We start from the raw sequence: 20,549 nt of genomic DNA on the forward strand, positions 1-20,549 counted from the left end.
CGCCCTCTGAACCCCTGGGTCCCAGCCCCGAGCACCCTCCTGCACCCCCAACCCCTTATCCCCAGCCCCACCCCAGAGCCTGCACCCCTAGCCAGAGCCCTCACCCCCTCCCGCACCCCTAGCCCCAATTTTGTGAGTGTTCACGGCCCGACATACAATTTCCACACCCAGATGTGGCCCTCAGGACAAAAAGTTTGCCCACCCCGGTCTAACCCTTTCTAGTGATTCTCTTAACTAGGCACAGCTGAATGTTTATCCAAGAACTCGAGGGATAATTATAGGTCTGCTTAGAACATTTTGGTCAAATGAAATTTCAACCAAAAACAAAAAAACAAAACTGAGATTTTTTTCCACGGTTTTTGACCACCCCTAATAGCTGACGTTTCAAAAATCAGTTGATCTTATTAAAACTGTTGACCTGAAACATCTGTTGGCATTTAGAAAGTGATATATGTATGTTATTATATTCAGTTGCAATAGTTAGTGAGGGCCCAATTTTTACACTTGCGCTGCTACACAGTAGGGTAACCCACTCTGCTTCCTATGGGCATCTGAGCACTCAAATACTCGGGGTTTGTCTACATGGCGATTTAGTGCGCAGTCAGCCAGCATGTAAATCTACAGCATACAAGCTTTTAGTGCATGGTAGCGTAATTAACCTGACCAGTTACTTTGCTTTGCGGCAAGCTAATGCATTGTAGATTCACACCAGGGCTTCTATATCACCGTGTAGACAAGCCCTCATTTCACACTCTGGGAAAACAAGGAGCAGAAAAATGAAGTGATACACCGAAAGTCACACAGCGAATCAGCAACAAAGCTGGGATTAGAACCTACAATTCTTGAGATCTAGCCCTGTACCTTATCCACTAAACCACACTGACATTGTGGTTTTAAAGGTTGTTCCAAGCACTCACATGTAGCATTGGGTGCCTGGTCTTGTAAACTGGATTCAATCTCTTAAAGAAAAAAATTATCAAGGTTACAAGGCCAGAAAGTTGACCTACCTTGGCAGGGTTTCATCTTCCATGCTCCAGGATCCCTTCCACTGTTTTATTATGCAACAGATTTTTGCAACCACACGGGGTGGGGAAAACAATTCAAGACAAGCCAGTGACTTATTGAGAGACTCACAGCAAAATGAAACGGAAGTTAAATAAGAAACAGTGCACACATGCTATCTCAGTTAATAGCCACAGTGCATTTGCTTATTTACGGCTAGTCTGCTCCCCAATTATTATTATTTATTTCCCTTGCAGTTGTCACTGGAACCCTTTGCTTGCTTTTCATTACTCTTACATTTCCTGGTTTCCTTATCGTCTCTTCCCTCTTTGATCACGACTGCTTCTGCCTGACCACTGTTGGCTTGTGTTCCTCCTTCTTCTCCTGAACAAATTCCCTTTACAGAGGGTGATGCATTGATACCCATCCTGGGTGTCCCTCGTGGGACCATTAAGCAGTTACCCCAAAGGTTTCAGGCATGCACAAGTGGATGTTCTTCCTTTCTACTTACGTATTCATCTTGGTTCGGGTCCTGAGACTGGGGGGTGTCAGGAATGGCTGTGTCACAGTCAGGGCTGTAGTGTTCACAATAATCATAGGCTGCCCTGGGGTCTGCCACGACCAGGAGCTGCTGGATGTCCCCCTGGGGGAATAAAAACAAGAAAGAAGTCCCACATAAATCAAAGAGTCAGAGTTTAAGACGAGAAGGTGCTATTGGATCAACTAGTCTGACCTCCTGTATAGTGCAGGTCACCGCCACCACCCACACAGTAACCCAACAACCAAAATTACATTGACATATTACAGCCCTCAGGAGGCTAAACTACTCTGTGCCACAGGCAGAGAATAGGAGGGCCCTTGCAGTGGCAGGGAATAAGGTGAGATACACCCAGATAATCCTAGCAAGTAATCCGTGCCCCATGCGGCAGAGGAAGGCAAAAAAACAAAACAGCCTATCTGACCAGGAGGAAAATTCCTTCCCAATCCTGAATAAGGTGACCAGACAGACCCTGAGCATATGAGCAAGGCCCACCAGCCGAGGAAGAGAATTCCCATCCAGTGCCCCATCTTCAGTTGTGGCCATCTCTGATGCTTCCGAGGAAGGAGACAGAAAACCTCAGAATACACCGGGGGGGGGGGGGGAAATCCCTTCTTGACCCCTACAGGTGACCAGCTGAAGCCCGAAGCATGAGACAACAAAGACACATGTAGTCATAGTACCACAGGCCCAAAGACTGAAGTCTGTACTCAGTCCTTATGCAGACAAAAGACCCAATTATGGACCAAGAAATTAGAGAAGGAAGAGTCCTATTAGGCTGTCTAGACTCCCCCACTCAAGTAAGGTAGGATTGTTCAGGAACTTGGTCTGAGACAAGTCAGCCAGCAAAACCCATTATCCTTGGGTGCACATCGAGTATCTGCTTTAGCCCTCCCTGCTTACAAGGGTGTGAAGTGACTGTGCTTCGCTTGTCATTCCCAGGTGCATTATCACAAGAAGATATTGCATCTAGAGAGAGATCACAACCTCGGCATCTCCTGGACAGCCTCATCCAGTTTGGTGCTGCTGACAGCCCTTGACAATGACATCCACACGACAGGTACCATACAGACAAGGGAGATGCAAGCTTCCCTGTCAAAGGGCTCCCCGTGCCTTGGATGAGGAGTGTCCTAGGTAAATGACTTCCTTCGCAACCCAGTTTGGATCTAATCACATGTCGCTCATCCAGCTGGACTTGTGAGTCATCCATGGATTTCTAAACAGACTACCATTTATTTCCAGTTTATTTCTACATTATCACCGCTCCACTAGGAACAGAAACACCGACATCCGAAAAAATGTCACAAGTTAGACTTGGCCTGTTTGAAATCAGGCACCTTGCAGGTTTGTTAGGAATCATGTCTGCTTTAAGGACCATTCAGCCCATAATGAACCAGGCACACAATATCCGTAGCCTAAAAATGAGCTCCAAACATTCTTTTATAAAGCGCCACAGTTTTACTTTGAAACACAGAGCAAGGGTTTAATCAATAGACAGATGCTTTGCTACTCGGATGATTAGAACTGATTTTTTGTACATTAGGGAAAGAGGGTTTATTTAATAACAGACAACATTGTTAAAGCTGCAGAAAAAGAGAGCCTTACCAAAAAAAAAACCTGGGCGGATGATGCGGTCCTGTAATGGGAACCAGAAGCCTGGGATGGAGTCTAGCCAGGATGTCTGAAAACCCCTAGGAAAACTGGAACATGTTTTTAAACACCGGGGGCCAGATCTGCTTTTGTGAATGCAGACTGAACCCTCTGCGTTCCCAGGAGCAGCTGTGCCAGAGGAGGAACGCAAACCCGCCAAGGAAACACAGGTGGTGACAAGCACACGCACGCACGCTCTGCAGCCACCATAGGCTCCTCCAGAAGGACACAGCTTAAATTTCTGGCAGGGCTCCACAGGAGATGAGCCAACAGAGAGCTCTCTGGGAGATATGCTGATTCTATGCATCTGCTGGCTGGTCAAGCCCCACTCTACCCTAATTTGACATTGCCCCAGGCCTGCAGCCCCATCCCCCTGACTTTCCAGCAAAGGGGGAACAGATCCATTTCCGTGTCTCTCCTCATCGGAGTGTGCGAGCAGCTCTCAAACACTCACACACGTATCCTCATCACTAGCGCTCGTTTACGTTTGTCATCATTCATAACCTTTTTTCTGATAAAACCTTTTCTTAAAAAAATGAACATTTTTTTGTTTATCAACCACATTTCCTGAATTTTCAATGAGACAATATACATACGGTTTTCCAAAGTGAATTTTTTTTCTTTTTTCCCCCCTCACTCACTCTCTCACTTGCCCCCCTCTTATTCCCCACCCCCTTCTACTTTGGTGAATAAATGTTTGAAGTGTTCTGCTATTTTGCCAGAATGTTAGGGTTAGTTTTGCCCTCCTTTTTCAGAGGCAAACACTGTTACCTGTTTTCATCCAGCTCTATTCATAACATTACTGTCAGGCAGGGAATATTACCCCCATTTTACTGATGGGCAACTGAGGCACTGAATGAGCAAAGTCGGTTGGCCAAGGTTACACAGGGAGTCAGCGGCAGAGCCAAGAACAGAAGCCACGTCTCCTGCTTCCCACTCCAGTGCCTTAACCACAAAACCTCCCTCCCTGCCTCCCTTCTCAGTCACAGTGGAACCTGGGGAAGCCCCCACCCCGCTGAATCAGGCCCATAAATGACCATTACTTTATTTTTTTAATCCTTTTGCACTTCATTCAGCTTGGCTGTTACAACTGGTTCCCATGCACTGCCATAAGGCTTTGGGTTTGGGTTTCTAACACTGCCCGGGAAAGTTTATATAAATAAATTATTATTGATTGTTGTTAATAATAAACTAGCAACAAAACCCAGACTTGATGTTCTTCTACAAGAGGCAGGGAAGGAAAGTTGAAAGCTATTCCTTTCTGATAAGCATGGATTTACACCTCAAGGGGGGCTGATAGTTCCAAGTCACTTATAGAATACAGGCTAAATTCTCCTTCCCCTAGAGACAGATAAAGCAAAGGAGGTAACCTCAGCAGGGTTCGCCAGCTAAGTACAGTCCAGTAGGTTAAGCAGAGCAGAGTTCGTTAAGGCTCACTCTGCTTTTAGTCTGAGTGGCATAGGAATGCTGAGCTAAGTATGGAGAGGAACCCTGGCTAATATCCTCAGCTGTTTTTCCACAGCCAAAGGGAGGTTTAAAGTCATTTCTTTAGTCTGACGAATAAAGGGGATCTGCTGCCAGTTTTCCTGTAGATGCATTAATGGGCCAAAGTCAGAAATGAATCTAAGCTGATGTAACTTGCACCTTCTTCGCGTCCCCTCAGCACATAATGTATACCAGATCAGACTCCTCTGAAGTCAGACTCAGGTTCAGAGTCTAAGGGAATCTCTGAGTCTAGACTGGTGTAATTAACACGCTGAAGGGGCCAGAAGGAGGTGTCAGCTTTGCCAACCTAAACTCCTTTAGAATTCACTGTGTCTGTTCCGTCTCAAACCCAATCATCTTTTGCCCAATTCTCACTTTTCCCTTGTTGTTGGTACTGGATCCTGCTCCCGGCTCTGCTGACCTCTCCTCCGTGACCTTAATTTTCGGTCCAATGGCTGTAGTGTTCAACTGTGTGAAGCCAGAGGGAAATTCCATGTGACAATATTGTGGGAGGCATCGGAGTGCTGGGACACTAACCAGACCTCAAGTGCAGCAGGATGGGCTGAACAGCCCAATTGTGGGGAAGGGGAGAGAGTCCAAAGAGGTTCCTAGGTATCTCATCTTTCTCTCTGCTTTGCAAGTGACGACTGCAAGGCTTTAACGGAGCCCCCCACGTTCACACTCATAAAAGGCAGACAGAACGAAAACCTTGTTAGCAGGAATCCCAGTCAATTGACCTCATCCCTCAGTGCCAAACAATAAAATGGGCTAATTTAGCCTGTAATAAAAAAGGAGCTGGGTTTCACAAAAGATGCACATAGCTCAGCTGCCAGGAGCCCTGTTTCTTTGATTTAAGAAGCTGACTTTAACTGGAGCAAGCCGTGCTGGGAAGCTCAGAGGCCCTTTGTGTCCTCTCAAGTGTGTTGCCGCTAATAAATATTGCAGAGAGAGAGCTACCTCCCCCACCTTATTGCAAGCCAGCTCTGCTCCCATTCCTCTCGCCGCTCTGAAGAGTCAATTTGTTTGGCTGTTCCGGTTGCACAGAATATCCAAACCTCTTCTCTTTCCATGTCAGTATCCGCTTTCTTCAACAGGAGCAGTGATAAAGAAGATGCCACGGATTAACTTTGTGTGCCGTAGCCTAAAACTTTCTACCTCTTCTGCAGGATGTGTAACTTACATTTGTGCTGGAATGCTGCTGAAGGGATAACGATGGGTAAAAAAAATTCAAAAGTAACGTAGGAGCCAAAGTGCTATTTTCAAAAGTGACTTAGGCACATAACAGCCTAAATCTCAGTGAAAGTCAGTGGGACTTAGGCCCCTCTGGGCTATATTTACAAAAGTATTCAGGCCCCTAAAGACGGAGATAGGTGCTACTGGGATTATCAAAAGCCTCTATGCAGGTTAGACACCTTATTCCCATTGAAAGACAGGGGTACTTTTGTAAATCCTATTAGACATCTCTTTGCATCTTTAGGCACCTGAAAACCTTTGAAAATCTGGCCATAAGTGACAATTAAAAAATGGGTCCTAAATTATTTAGGTGATTTTGAAAGTTGTATCTGAGACCAGTAACATGTGAAAAGCCCAATCTGATCACAACAGTGAAGTAAGTGCTAAGTAAGTGCCACCTGGCCCCACTGGCATTCTTTATTTCTGCACTAAACAGGGACAGCATTGGTAGCTGCAGTGCCCATACCACCCCCTCGATGTCCTGGAAGGAAGGCTAGTTCTAGGGGTATAAAGGTAAATCAGTCTCCAGGGTTCCTTCAGCTTTTTGTCTTTGATGAGATTCCCAACAAGGATGCCAGTTAGCGCCAACTGCAGCTGTGTCTTTTCTGGTGTGGTTTCTTCTTTGCTACGAAATGGATTGACTCCACCAAACTTAAGACCCAATAGCAGTCATGGTGACAGATGTTTAATTTCGCAATTTTCGCTGAAGAACTGGTTGGAAGAAAATCAAAATGTTGATGATATTTTCATAGAAATTTCAAGTTCACCAAAAAAGTCGAACAGAATTTCAATGAAAAAAAGAACTGTGAAAAGTATATATATATTTTTAAAAACTTACCCTAACAGAGTCCCACCCATGATACTTGTAATGATGGTCTGACCAATATGGATCTGTTTGATATTTATTGTATAATATCCATGTATGTTTGGGTGACTCATGTATGGATTAGTTCCCATCATGCAGCTCCCAGACAGTGCTGGAAAATGTTAAAACATCTTTTTTGGATAATTTTCTATGCTCATCTTACATGTGTGCAGCAATGTCACATCACTCCCAATGACATCAACACCAGCACCTTGGAGAAATCTCTGGGGTTCAACAAAAACAGCTGGAGAGAATAACACGAGTGACTTCATTTGGCATCGCTGTCCGTGTCATAAATACTGCACTTCTTTGGGACTCTCACTGCAATTCATTGGTAATTAACTGGACTGTTGTTTTAGTGCATTACCACAACAGTTTTAGTGACTCTAAGGTCAATAAAAAAAATATTGCCTGAAGTGGTTTTTTAGACTCCCATATTTAAGTTAAGCTTCTCTGAATAACCACAGAGCTAAGAAGCATGATGACTTTTTAAAAAATAATCTGAAAAGGAATTAGAAGGATCTTAGATTTTATTGTTTTTTATTAATTATTATTATTATTATTATTGGAAGACAGCCCAAGTCAGAGGGCTACAGACTGGTAGTGGATCAATGTGTTTCCACAATTAAGTGAATGCTTTGAAAATCCAGCCACTGGAGATTCTCTTTACGCCCTAATCCATGTCTCAGGGATTCTCTGCCAGCCCCCTGATGTTCCACTTGATAAAACGTGTCATTAGCACAGGCTTATGGATAGAGATTCCCTCTGCCTGGGAAGTAACAGCTGTGATAATTCAAGGGCTGTGAGTGGTTACAAGTATCACTCCCATCAGAGTTAAATTGACAGCCAACAAGTCAATGCAGGAGGAATCCGGAAGCCAGTTTCTCAGCAAGATCTCAGTCGAGTCTCCTTTTATCAATCTGAAATTCTGTGTGAATAATTTTGATGTCTAAGCACCTGATTTGCAGGTGCAGTAAGATGCCATATTTAGTCACAGGTGAGTCATATATGTGGATAACAAGAACACCCTGAATGATGGTTGTGTCACCCAAGAGTTTTGGATCTAAATCCTCCAGTTCCAGGGCATAAACAAAACACTAATTAATGGGATTAGGAAGAAACGATTCTTGTGGGCAGGATATTCCGTAACTGCCTTCCTCAGGACTTCTTGCATCTTTCTCCAAATCAGCTGGTACTGGCAATTGTTGGTGGCAGGTAGATGAGCCGTTTGCCACTCTATGGAAATTCCTACGCTGCGATGTCATCTAAATAACCTAAACTGAGCCACAGATCAATGAGAGTACAAAAACGAAAGCCAATTTATGAAAAATTGGCCCTGAAAACTTGGTGAGTCATAAGCAGCCATGAGTGAACTTCAAAAAGCTCAGAGGTTTGGATAAGAAGAACCCAGATGTTTGCATGCGTATGTGAACAAACTGGATGAAACGGCTTTATCATGTGGGTTATTCCCCCTTTCCCAGCTGGCTGGGTGTACCACAAAAATGGCCTCCCTTGTGGCCTTTCGGTACTAAAATAAGGAACTATTCTCCGCCCCTCTTCTCTTGTAGGAACCATGTCAAGGCATTTCCAATGGGGATGCATGGGCTAGTTTGTCTAGAACCATAATGGCATCAAATGGTACCTTTCTTTGAAGTCTGTAAATGGTGGGGATAGCTCTATTTTAAACACCTTTCCTTTCTTCCCATTGCCTCTGCAGCACCGAGCTGCAGCTGGACCTAGAAGGGGAAAAACCATGCAAACCCCAGTCCTCATTAGATTTCCAACCTAATTTTGTATCCCTGTTTTGAACCAACACCCCCACTTCCCCATTAGCTTTGACCCTAGCCTTGCCTTACATTAACACTGATATGACCTGGTCAAACAAGGACCCCTTTAGCGACAACTAAACTACACATCCTTTGACTCCCGGGTTCTTTTCTTCCTTCCTATTTTGTAATCCCAGAGAACAGCCCACTGGCTTATGACAGTGGGATCTATTAATTCCTTGCTACTTCAGGTGGTGGTTTCTTGAGTCTTCAGCAAAACGGGAAAACCCATCTTTTCCCCTCCCATGGAGGATGGTCCCCCCCAACTCATAGATTCTTCTCCTCCTTGCCAGCTATGAAACCACAGTTGCATCATAAGCAGCCTCCTCTTCCTGCCAAAGTTTCCCCAAGCTTGGGGGTGGAGTTGCTCTTATTTTTGTGCAAGGAGGTGTTTGAATTCTTCATAACTCCACACCTCCATACCGGTCTGCTTGTCTCACATCACCACTCTCCTCCACCAACCGTGCCAGCCTCATCTGCCCATTGGTCAGCATCTGACACCAATATCTTCATGCCTTCCTCCATGCTGTTCCTTATGCATGGAATGTCCTACCTCATCCTCCAGGCCTCTACCCTCCCCCTCATTCAGATCACTCCTCAAGACCCAACTCTGCTGTGAGGTCTATAAGAAAACAGCCAATTTAGGCCAGTTAAATTGGAGGGTCAGATGAGGATACTTGGCACTTGGTCTACCGATAGCTGCTGTAAGCGTTGGATGGTATCCCGCTCCTCCCACCCGTCATGGCCCATTTGTCACCCAAGACAGCAAGCTCTTCAGGACAAGGACTGTGTCTTCTTACATGTTTGTGCAATGCCCAGCATGTTAGGGCCTTGATTCCAGTCGGGGCCTGTGTGTGATACTATAACGCAAATTATAAACATAATAGCAATTGACTGGTTTACTGGCATCAAAGGACACGCAACTATTTTCTGAGAAGAAGAGGCTTGTTCTATTTCTGGGAATCTCCTCTTAGGAAACCTCTCCTCCTGCCAAGAGCCTAATGTGGGACACGCTGTGTGACAAGGACTCAAGATGAGGGACAGAAGGAAATCATTAGTACAGCAACCATGCAGATTGACATGGGGCTAATTTCTTCAAGCTAAGCAGAATTTTCTGCAATCTCAACTTTCATAACAACATTTTTGACTGACACTGAATAATGTACAATCAGCAGCCGGATCAAGTCAAAGTCCCAGCTCTGGACATCCTCAGAACTTGAAGGAGCTTGAATCTGAAGTCAGAGTTTAAAGTTAGAGCTTGATTTAAACAGCACAGCAGAGTTCATTCCAAGCACCTTTTTCAAGCACAGTATTCATCTGCATTATGGATTATTTATACAATGGTGTTCTGCAGACTATTAAAGGGCCCATCCACCTCTCCAAAAAAGTTTGGATGAAAAATGTGTTGCCTTTCCAAACAGTTGAGTTTGTCAAACCCATTCATCATTCCCAATTCCTTTCCTAAGATCCTAATCAAATCCTAGCTCTACAGAGTCCAAATCCACCTCTAACCATAGGCAATGCCCCCATCCAAACTTTTCAGTCACCCCTCCACTCTGTTTTCCACCACCCAACCATCATCACGTGACAATACTCAGCTCATCTATCAAGTTTTTCATCTATAGATCTCAAATCACTTTAGAAAACAAGGGAAGTAACCTCATTTTACAGAGGCCTAGAAAGATGAAATGACTTGATTGAGTTCAAAGAGCAAGTCATTGGCAGAATCAAGAATTAAACAAGTCTCCCAGTTCCCAATCCACTGGATGACAATGCCACCAAGCTACGCTCTTTCCAACTTAACTGAGCTCAGCCTCAAAGCAGCTGGCTTGTTATATGCATCTGCTTTTCTTGACAACAAGAAGTCCAATAGCATCCTTGGAAGCCACAAGGTAGAAGGGGCAAGATATGGCCCGTAACAAAATGCTTTCGTTTTCCCAAGCCCCGTCTCAACAGGGAAACATCTTTTCAAATCCTCAGACTATTTAGGGTATTTTAAAAATGATAATTGGTCTCCGTCCTCCTCGCTCTGGTTCTCCTTTTGGACCCAAGAAGCTTAAGCTTCCTCTGATGCCAAAGCTGATTCGTCCCCCAGGCACTTTGCCTAATCGAAACTTTCATCCTTTCAAGAAGAGACGTTTAATCACCAGTTTAAAGATCCTGAAACGCTCTGGGGCTGGTTTATGTATTGAGGCAATGGTACTTAACCTTGTTTGACCCTGAACTTCACTGGCTGTTGAGGGGATGCACTGTTTAGATGCAAGGTTATGCGTATTATGTTTAATCAGTGACTGCCATTATAATGCATTAATAAACGTTACTTACAGTGGGCAACTTGTCTTTCCAGGTCAACAAGCAGTGTCTAGGGCGGGGAGGACATTTATTGTTCAGAAATTTACCAAACCAGTGGAAGAACCCAGGTGATGCAGATTAACGAGCTATTGCTTGATTAAGATTGAGGAATGTAAAGGGGAGCAGGGTGGAGGAAAAAGTCCTTAAGAAACATGCTGCTTAGAAAACAGGTGGTGTTGGTATGACTACAAGGGGCATTTCGTTTCTCTGCTGTGCCAGACAGACAACATTTCTCTCTGGCCCTATCCACACTAGATCAGTTTTCCTATGATTCCCCAATGGTTCAGCTTCACTGGTGGAAGGGCTGATGTAGACAAAATACTGGCATCCACTGGTGTATTAGACACTGTCTTATAGCTAGAATTGGCAGAATTCAATTTTTTAAAAATAACTTTGCTGGATAGTATCAATGTTTATTTTTAAGCATTTTTTATTTGTATTGATTTAAAATTTCCACTGTTCTGGGAAAGAATGGGGGGGGAATCAGACAATAATTATTTAATGACAGTAGATGTTGAGATTCAAAAAATTAAAGCTTTGTAAACATTAAAACACAAATTGTCAACATCACATGTCAAAACAGACAAAGTTAATGTCCTTAAATCATACTCATAAGTTCCCAAGTAACATTTTTCTTACTTTGCCTATCTGTAAATTTCGATTATTATTGATGGAAATAGTTTTTCGTGGGTTTGTGTGTGTATGTTTACCAACATTTACCGATGAAAATGTAATCCGTCCAAGTCTACTCATAATCCTGATCTGAACCAGTGAGTGAATGTGATGCTTAAAATGCTGAATACAATCTGGAGACCTGTCTACAGCAGTGGCCCCATCATTGCTACTTCTAATGGGGTTGACATGTGGGTAACAATGATGGGAAACGTTTGGCTACAATAGAGCTTAGTGTAGATATGATGCCCATCAGCTCAGCCAACACAGCAGATCTCCAGAGTTAAAAGCAGGATCTACTAGAACTTGAGGTAAGGCGCAGTATTCGGTGGCTGGAACAGTTTATATCCTCTGTGGATCATCAGAGAGGGTGACACAAAATACACCCCAGCGAGTAACACAAACACCTCCAAAAGCAACATGAGTGGGAGCACTGACAGTGTTAGAGCAGTCATGCTGCTCCCAGCTCCCACAAGCCTGGTGCTATACATCCATAGAGAACACTGTCTGCTTATCAAATGACCCAGCTTACTAAACTGGAAACTATTTTAACAGCAATGTCAAGAGTCGAAAAAGGGTAAAAAGACCCCAGTAGGACAGTCTAGGAAAAGCAATTCCACGCCCTCCAGGCAAATGGCAAATATAATATTAAGTGGGATGAATGTCATGCTTTAAATTAACTCCATCAGCAGTTCACATAATGCCCAGTCTGAGGGGCATGTGGTTTATTGATACAAAGAAGGGGAAATGCACATATATTATATATTTGCGCGCACACACACACACAGAAAATTACAGCAACAGCTGAAACATTACAATACAGGTCTGTCACATCTTATGCGCATTTAACATGCGCGATTTCAGCTTTACGCGGACGGCAAAAACAAAAACAAAAAGCAAAAAATAATTTTAATACTGTACCTGTAGTGCGGGCGATTCCGCTCGCCATTGAACTCAATGTAATTTTGACTAAACGCAGTTTTCACCTTACACGCTAACCGCGGAACGGAACCCCCGCGTAAGATGAGACAGACCTGTATCACTAGTGTATGCTGTAGCACTTTGGAATAATAGTGCAAATGTTGAAGTTCTTTTTCCATAAGATCCGTTCTATTTCAAGCTCTATGCTCCACTTCTAACCTAGCTTGCATGTCAACCTATGCCTTCTTAAGTGCAAACACTTTAATATGGACTTGCCTGCATTCTTGATCTTTTGTGCAACATTATAACCCTCTTGCTGGAACAGGACTTTGCTCTCAGAACACAGCAGCAGCCAAAGCAGAAAGGACTGCAAAAAGGAAAAGCCAGCCCAACATGAAAGTGTAAAGCAATCAAAAATTATTATGAAAGTACCCAAAAGAGAGAGCGTGAGAGATCCTTAAATCAACAACCAGCACTGCACAATGTGCTCAGACACCTGATTCCCCTGGCCATTTTTATATATTTATTTTAAACAAACCCTAATCCATCTTCTGGACTTTTATGAAAACAATGGGTTAAGAACATGGAAGGTATGTTTCCATCAACGACTTCAGCTCACAGCTCTACAGCGTAAGGTAAGATCATCAGCGGCCAGGACTGCATTACTAAGCCTGACAAAAAGCTGCTTTGTATTCCCTTAGTTCTCCATCACTGAGCCAATGGCTGCGGTAAAACAGGCAAAGAAAAATACAAGTGGTTTCTCTATAGCTATTTCACCTACAGGAAAAAATTAATGGCTCGTAGCTCTGCTTTAAAAAAAAAAAATTCTAAGGCTCCACCTCCCTCTCTCCCAGTAAAGGAAGGATTTTACTCTCAAATTTCATTTTTCCTATTGCAAAATCTCTTTACATCTGCAAATTCAGCATTTTGAAAACATTTGTCAGGAGTTCTGTGTTCTGGGCACATATCTGAAAACCCCTGAGAGATTAGAAACATATGGGAAGAACACAGAATCCAAACCACAGGTTTTTATTAAGAGGCATTATTTTTAGTTCAAATTTCATCAAATTCAAGTAAATATTTTCTTCTTCAACTGGCAACTTTACTTTATGTTAGCCTCAAGAGACAGTTAAAATATATTTGTGAGTGTCCATGTCTGAGAGAGAGAGAGAGAGAGAAAGAGATATGAGAGTGTGATATGCAAGTACACACTAGAAAATTGCTAATGGGATATGGTGACCCCTGTCATAGCTGCAGCAGCTAGAACCACTTATTAAGGTTACCCAACACTTCCCATTATAAGGCCCTGTTTTCAGTTGCTTATACCTTCATCAAACTTTAACCATTTGGGCTGAAATTTCCCATGCCAAGTGTCTGCCTCAAGTCGATGGTTTTTTGGAGACTGCACATTTTGACGGCGCATGCTCCATCCCCTCACAATTCCTACATGTGGCCAGACTATGGAAAAGAATAGTATGTGTTCATGTCATTAAAGACTGCAACATACACACCAGCAGGCCAAATTAGAGTTCCACAGGCAACCTTAATTCTGCAACTTCCTAACTTTTTAGTGCTTGAATGTGCCACCTTAATGTCCTTTTACCATAGATATTTCACATGTGTGCATAATGTACGTAGCTAGAGATACAGAGTTATGCTGATTTTCACCAGCTGAGGATCTGGACCATGAGTCCAACGAATTCTGAGGATGCTCCGGAGTTTTGCAAGAGCCGTTCAATGCATTGCAGGATTCAGGCCCATAGTTACATACAAAGGTAAGTACACAGAATACTAACATAGAACTGCCAGAGTGGATCAGACCAATGGTCCATCTTGTACCATACTCTGCGTGCAACAGACACAAGCCCCAGAATGCTTTAGATGAAGGTGCAAGAAAACCCTCAGTGGCCAGTTCTGTAATAGAGCTCTGCTGCTGACAAGAAAGTCAATCCAAGTAAAGACAGCTAACCAAGGGTGCTTGTGCAGTATAGGAACAGGGCATAAATCTTTCATGGGAGAGCCCAAGGTCACAGGTGGAAATGAATTATCCAGGCATTTACTCACGTCAGTCGGAGACACCCTTAAGACTGTTGTCAGTTTTGCTGTAGAAAAATCAATACAACTGCCTCAGTACTTAGAGCATTCTCTATACTTCCCTTAGGGGAAAACTGTGACCTGTGTTACACGTCCATGCAGTGTCCCCTTATGCTTAGGTTACCCATGGCACGGATCACAGCACCAAGGCAACTACAACCTTAGCTGGGCTACTTCTCCTGATGCCCATGCAGCTGGACAGACAAGGAGAGAGAACAGCCTTAACTATTCCCACTGCAACCTGTGAGCCAGCTGCATTTGGGGCTGGCACAGATTACAGAGCAAGAAGGAGGCAATCTGGTCCTGCTACATGCTGCCCCTTACTCAGAGTGTCTAGTTTTTAGGTTCTAACTAGAATTCTGCAAGTCTTGCAGGAACATTACTTAGTTATCTAAGGCAACTGGCAAGTTTTTAAGAGTGACTAACTGTGGAGATCTTTCTCGATTCTCTTGGAAATGGATCATTGCGCTCCAGAGTCCCAGAAACTCAAAAACAAGAGAAAGTCAAGGCCATCTCTGGAAAGCTCACGCTTTCATTTTAAGTTATATTTTTAACAAATTATTTGTGAAGTTTCTCTCAAAACCAGTGGTTTTCAGCTTTTTTTTATTTTAAGCTCCCAATTAAAAAAAAAAAACAAATCAACGCCTGCCAGGAACAACTCTACAGCAAGAAACCAGTGTGCATCAGCCAGCAATCCGGAGCAACCCTACCACAACAAACAAACCCATGCATAGCAGCCCATCAGACAGAAGAAACTCTACAAAAACAAGCTAGCATGTGTAACACAGAACCTTTGAGTTCTCAGGCCCAAACCTACAACAAATCGATGTATGCAGAAGAGAAGTGCACAGCACAAACCAATGTGCATACTACAGAGGAGAATACAGCAAGAAAGCAGATATCAGTTATAACCAGGTAAGAACTTATAGACCGAGGGTGGGAGGGTTGTTTTGGGGTAAAGTACTCTCAGGAACTCCCCTTTAAATGTAGCCATGTGTAAAAACAAAACAATATTGGGAGTTATGCAGAACTTACTTGACAGCCCCGTGGAAACTGATGGATAATCCTATCACAGAGCACTGGTTTCAGTTCAACCTCGGACGTAAGAGGGACTTGAACTTCAAAAAGGAAAACACTGGCAGTATTACTGCTGTCCCAACACGTGACATAGGAGCAACAGCAAAGGTTTCCAAAGGATGGTAAGGAACTTCTAGACTCGACTCCCACCAGGACTCTGTGTCATTGGCACGACCATTTTTAAAGAAGGGATTTGACTCCAAACCCTCAGGCCCCTTGAAAGCATGATGGGGCTCTACTGAGTTCCAAACCTCACCTCCTACTCAAGGGACCTTCACTGGCTGCCAGGGCAACCTTTTCCTTGAGTAGAGCTGAAGCTACTCCTGTTCTAGACATGGTACCAGGGCAGGGAAACAAAGCTCAGAGGGTTACCATCATTCAGAAAAGCAACCGGATGGGGGTGCCCATGGGAAGCAAAATACACACTGGAGCCTTTAGAGGTTCCTAGTTCCTAATCATTTAAATTCTCAACCCAGGAAAGCATCCCTATTCAAGAAGGGGGCTTAAGCAGGTGCTTATGGTTCAACACAGGCTTAAACGCTTTCCTGAATCAAGGTCTTAAGCCTTATCTCACACCTTATCTCTTCCTGTGGAGACCACCACCTGTCAAGCATAGCTATCTCAGCATGTTTACAGAGCGTTAGCACATTTCCCCTAGAGCAAAGTGCAAGTTTCCCACTGGAATGTCAAGGGTACTTCATATCCAAGGAGACTGAACCTAATCTAGCTTGAGTATAGTTACAGCAAGTGCTTTCACAGGACAGGATGACAGCGCTCCGATCCTGCTCCAGATCCTTTGCCTGGAATGCTGGACCCCTCTAACCGTTTCTCGTTGGCAAGATGAGCTGCCAGCTTCAAGGTCAGTTCCACAGCCTTGGCAGGTTGGATTCATCCAATCCATGTCTGAGGTTGCAAATATTCTTTGCCAGACTCTTCCCTAACATGCACTGTGACTCGCTTGCTGCAGGCACTGTGGTATCTAGGGAACGGTTGAAGCACCATCCTGCCATCTTGCAACTCTCAGGCCGGTTCTTGTTCCCACAACAGTCTGAAGCAGAAGAGCGGAAGTACCAGGAGATGGGTGGTTCTCATGGCAGCTCAGCCTTAACCCTCTGTTCTCTAGAGTTTTCCAGGCCTGAGAGGACTGGATAAACATCCAGATGTCTATGTGCATCATCAACCAAATGCTCAGAGATCTGTCCCTTACAGGCCACACAATCTCATAGGAAACTCGCAGAACACAGCATGATGCACTAATATACATGCACTTCTTTCAGAGTAGCAGCCGTGTTAGTCTGTATCTGCAAAAATAACAGGACTACTTGTGGCACCTTAGAGACTAACAAATTTATTAGAGCATAAGCTTTCGTGGGCTACAACCCACTTCTTCGGATGCATATATGCATTGTAGCCCACGAAAGCTTATGCTCTAATAAATTTGTTAGTCTCTAAGGTGCCACAAGTACTCCTGTTATTTATGCACTTCTTTGTACATCTGTACATAATCTGTCTCTTCTAGCCCGTCAGCATCAGCCATCTTCATGGCCAGCAGCAGCATCCAGGTGACCTCAAACTAGCCTTTGTTTATCAGAGAGAATGAATTATCTAACTCATCACAGTAGACTTCTAGTCGTCCTTGGCTTTCCAACCACCAGTTTTTCTATAAGACCGCACAGCAGTTTGTAGCACTGTGATTTTTGTCCTCAAGCTTTTCATTTTGTGACTTCAAATCAAAAGCCTTCTATTATGTCATATTCCACATAGACAAATTACAGCATGTGCCTCTATAAATAGTGGCTCATAGTCACTGTATGTTCAGCCGTCGTCGTCTTAAGCCCTGACCTCGACATAACCTTTTGACAACACCACCACATATATTGCTCTGGATAGGTTGCAAAAGTTTATTCTGTAACAATATAAATCTGGAGCGAACCTTCTAAATGAATCTTTAAAGATGCTTTGAAACTGGATTTTGAAGTTCGCAGAAAGCTTAATGAACACAATCCTCTAGGTATTTATAGAACTAGATATGACTAAATTTATAACAAATCATTTATTTAGGGAATTCAAGATCTCTCTTGGCAGTTTATGAACCTTAGGTCACGGTTTTCTTTTTTTAAGTTATTAGCTATTCAAAATGATTTATTTGCAAAATAATCTATGTGAATAATTATTGTCCAGTAGCTTGCTTGCAAACAGTTCTTTGTAAATATTTGATATTCTGAGCTGTTTTGATTGGATGCATATTCACATGGTATGTTCCTGTTCCCTGATTGGATAATCTAATCAGATTACAGTTACAAATACTTGCAAGTAACAAATTTGAAAAAAAATTCCAACTATATTTTGCAATATTTGCCAAAAGATCACTGTTTCCACAAACATTCCTGCTTGTTTATGAGAACATTTATAGAAAGTTGACACAGGAAGGGCATTAATACTATTACAGGCAGCAAGGGAAAACATTCAAAATCATATTCACAGACGATTTCTTAGGATTTCACCAAGCTCATAAATATGTAATAAACCAGAGTATAAATCTTTGCTTCGTAAGCACAGAACTTCTGCCACATTGAACCAAAGACTGATTTAAGGTAGAGAAAAAATGAGCAACAAAAACAACCCAGACATCAGTGCTGCTCCAGCCAGGGCACTGACAAGCTGCATTGCCCCTCCACACTCCTCTCAGCCACGTCTTCCCTGCCAGAGAAGGTGTTTTTCACAGTGACGTAGGTAATGTACATTAGTTATTGCACAGTAATATCCCAGTGGATACAAGGCACAGGTAGTTTTCACCTCACTGTAACTAAGTGAGGTCTAAACTCCCCCTCACCTTCCCGGAGTGATCTTGCATAGCTACTCTGCAGGAAAAATTACACAGCCTGGTCTCCTCTAGGATTTTATAGTGAGATCGCTAGATTGCATCATCTCACTGTAAACACACACCTTTTGGGGGCAGCGAAGGCAATGCCTTCATATCTGAAGCGGAGTGTGTTCTTCTCCAGCCACTGCCACAACCCACACATGTGCTTCTTAAGCAGCAAATGGGCAAACACCAACCTTTTCAAGGTTCAGACATTTCTAAAAACTCCCCAAACCTCTTGGGTCTCCGAAACTGGATAGGAAATTTCACGGGCTACCTGTCGGATGAGATTTTCCAGTACCTGCTGCTTCTGGTCAAGCCGAAAAATCCCATGAGGAAACCAACCTTTCTGATGGCATCTGGGCGCTTCTGCACCCACTCCCAATGGGAGTCTGAAAATTAATGGGCTATCAGTCCTTATGAAAAGGAGGCCGTTTTTCTGAAAATACACCCCATCACCTCTCCTGTGCCTCAGTTCTAAATCCACTAAAAGGGGACTAATGTATTTTATTCATCTTGGCAAAGTACTCTGAGATTCTTTGACAGGGGATGGACCACTCGACGATTGCCTGGGTTGTTCATTCCCTCTGAAGCATCCAGCATTAGCCACTGTCAGAAGACAGGTTACTGCGCTAGATGGACCTTTGGTCTGACCCAGTCTGGCAGTTCTTATGTTCTTATTCTCAGATAAGAAATGGTTACATTAACCACTGGCTAGGCCGGTGATCACTTGTGACTACTGCGACCACTGTGGTTACTAAAGTACTATGCAAATGCATTCGTCCCTAGTATTAGCTTGTCCTCCAAACTATTTTTCCCCCTTCTCTCCTCTTTTGTCCGTATATTCACCTGTTGTGTACCGTCCAAATTGTAGACTGCGTGTGCTCTCTGAGGCAGACAGTGTCTTTGTGATCATTTTCACTACCAGAATAGTATCACAATGAGAAGCAATGTTACTACATAAAGTTACTTATTATACACAGTTGATGTCAGAAATGCGGGATTTTCATTTTCCTCTCCAAAAGGGGCATGGAAAATGAGAGGAGAGCCTCCCACTCATCAGGAAACAGGCACCCCAAGGCAGCACACACATGAAGCAGCGATAAGAGCTCTGTAGTGCAGCAACTCCAGCCCTGACATCCCAAATCAGCTGCTAATTGCTTTGTTCTTGCAATGAGCCCCACCTCCCCCTGTACTAGCTGCAAGTCAGTGTTGTCGGGGCAACGGCTGCATGGGCAGGTTTACCTACAAAAACGTGCATTCACGATGGTTGAAGAGAAGTTAACTGATAGTCTGCACATTTGTGGCAGACGTTTACATAAAAGGAGGACGGTCTCCGTTTGATCTTCTGCTGTCCAACTTCTAACTAACAAAAAAAACAAAACAAAAAACAGGCCTCTGAGAAATAAATGGCACAAAATGAATGGATATCTTTATCTGTTAATTATGATCTGTCCGTACTTTAACTAGCGGTTAACAGAGCCGAGAGGAAGAGAGGGAAAGAGGAAAAGATGGAACAACGGACAATGCTAAAACAACATCCTAGTTTCATGTCTATCGCAGATAGTATCAATCTACAGCTCACCGATTAAAGGTTAATATCAGCTGGTTTTCATTCGTAAATGTTTCTTTGGAGGGAGAAGAAATATCCCTACACACACACACCCCTCTTTTCTACGTTAGTTTTATCCCACTCTAATGCTTGATTGTCAACATTTACGTTATTTCACATATCCGTCTAAAGGTCAGAAGAGATCGGTGGAATCGTCTCATCAGATCTGCTGTATTACACAGGCCAGAGAAGTCCACCTAGCAACTCCTTCATCCAGACCAACAACATGTGGGTGAACTAAAGATACCTTTTAAAAACGACATCTGATCTCGAGGTAAAGACTCTGGGCAACAGGGACTCCACCACGTCCTCTGGTAATCTGTTCCAGTAATTAACTTCATTAAGAAATAATTGTCCTT

General features: G+C 43.4%; 1 protein-coding gene across 2 annotated transcripts in view; it reads right to left on the bottom strand.

Moving 5' to 3' along the window:
- COL5A1 (collagen type V alpha 1 chain) overlaps positions 1–20,549 on the bottom strand; it is a 241,082-nt gene that overhangs the window by 131,493 nt on the left and 89,040 nt on the right. For both annotated transcript variants that reach the window (XM_065418816.1, XM_065418815.1), the window contains exon 5: positions 1,514–1,645. In XM_065418816.1, the coding sequence (XP_065274888.1) occupies positions 1,514–1,645 (132 nt within the window). The remainder of the gene's footprint in view (positions 1–1,513; positions 1,646–20,549) is intronic.

The sequence above is a fragment of the Emys orbicularis genome, chromosome 18 (assembly GCF_028017835.1).
Source record: "Emys orbicularis isolate rEmyOrb1 chromosome 18, rEmyOrb1.hap1, whole genome shotgun sequence".
NCBI classification, from domain to species: Eukaryota; Metazoa; Chordata; order Testudines; family Emydidae; genus Emys; species Emys orbicularis.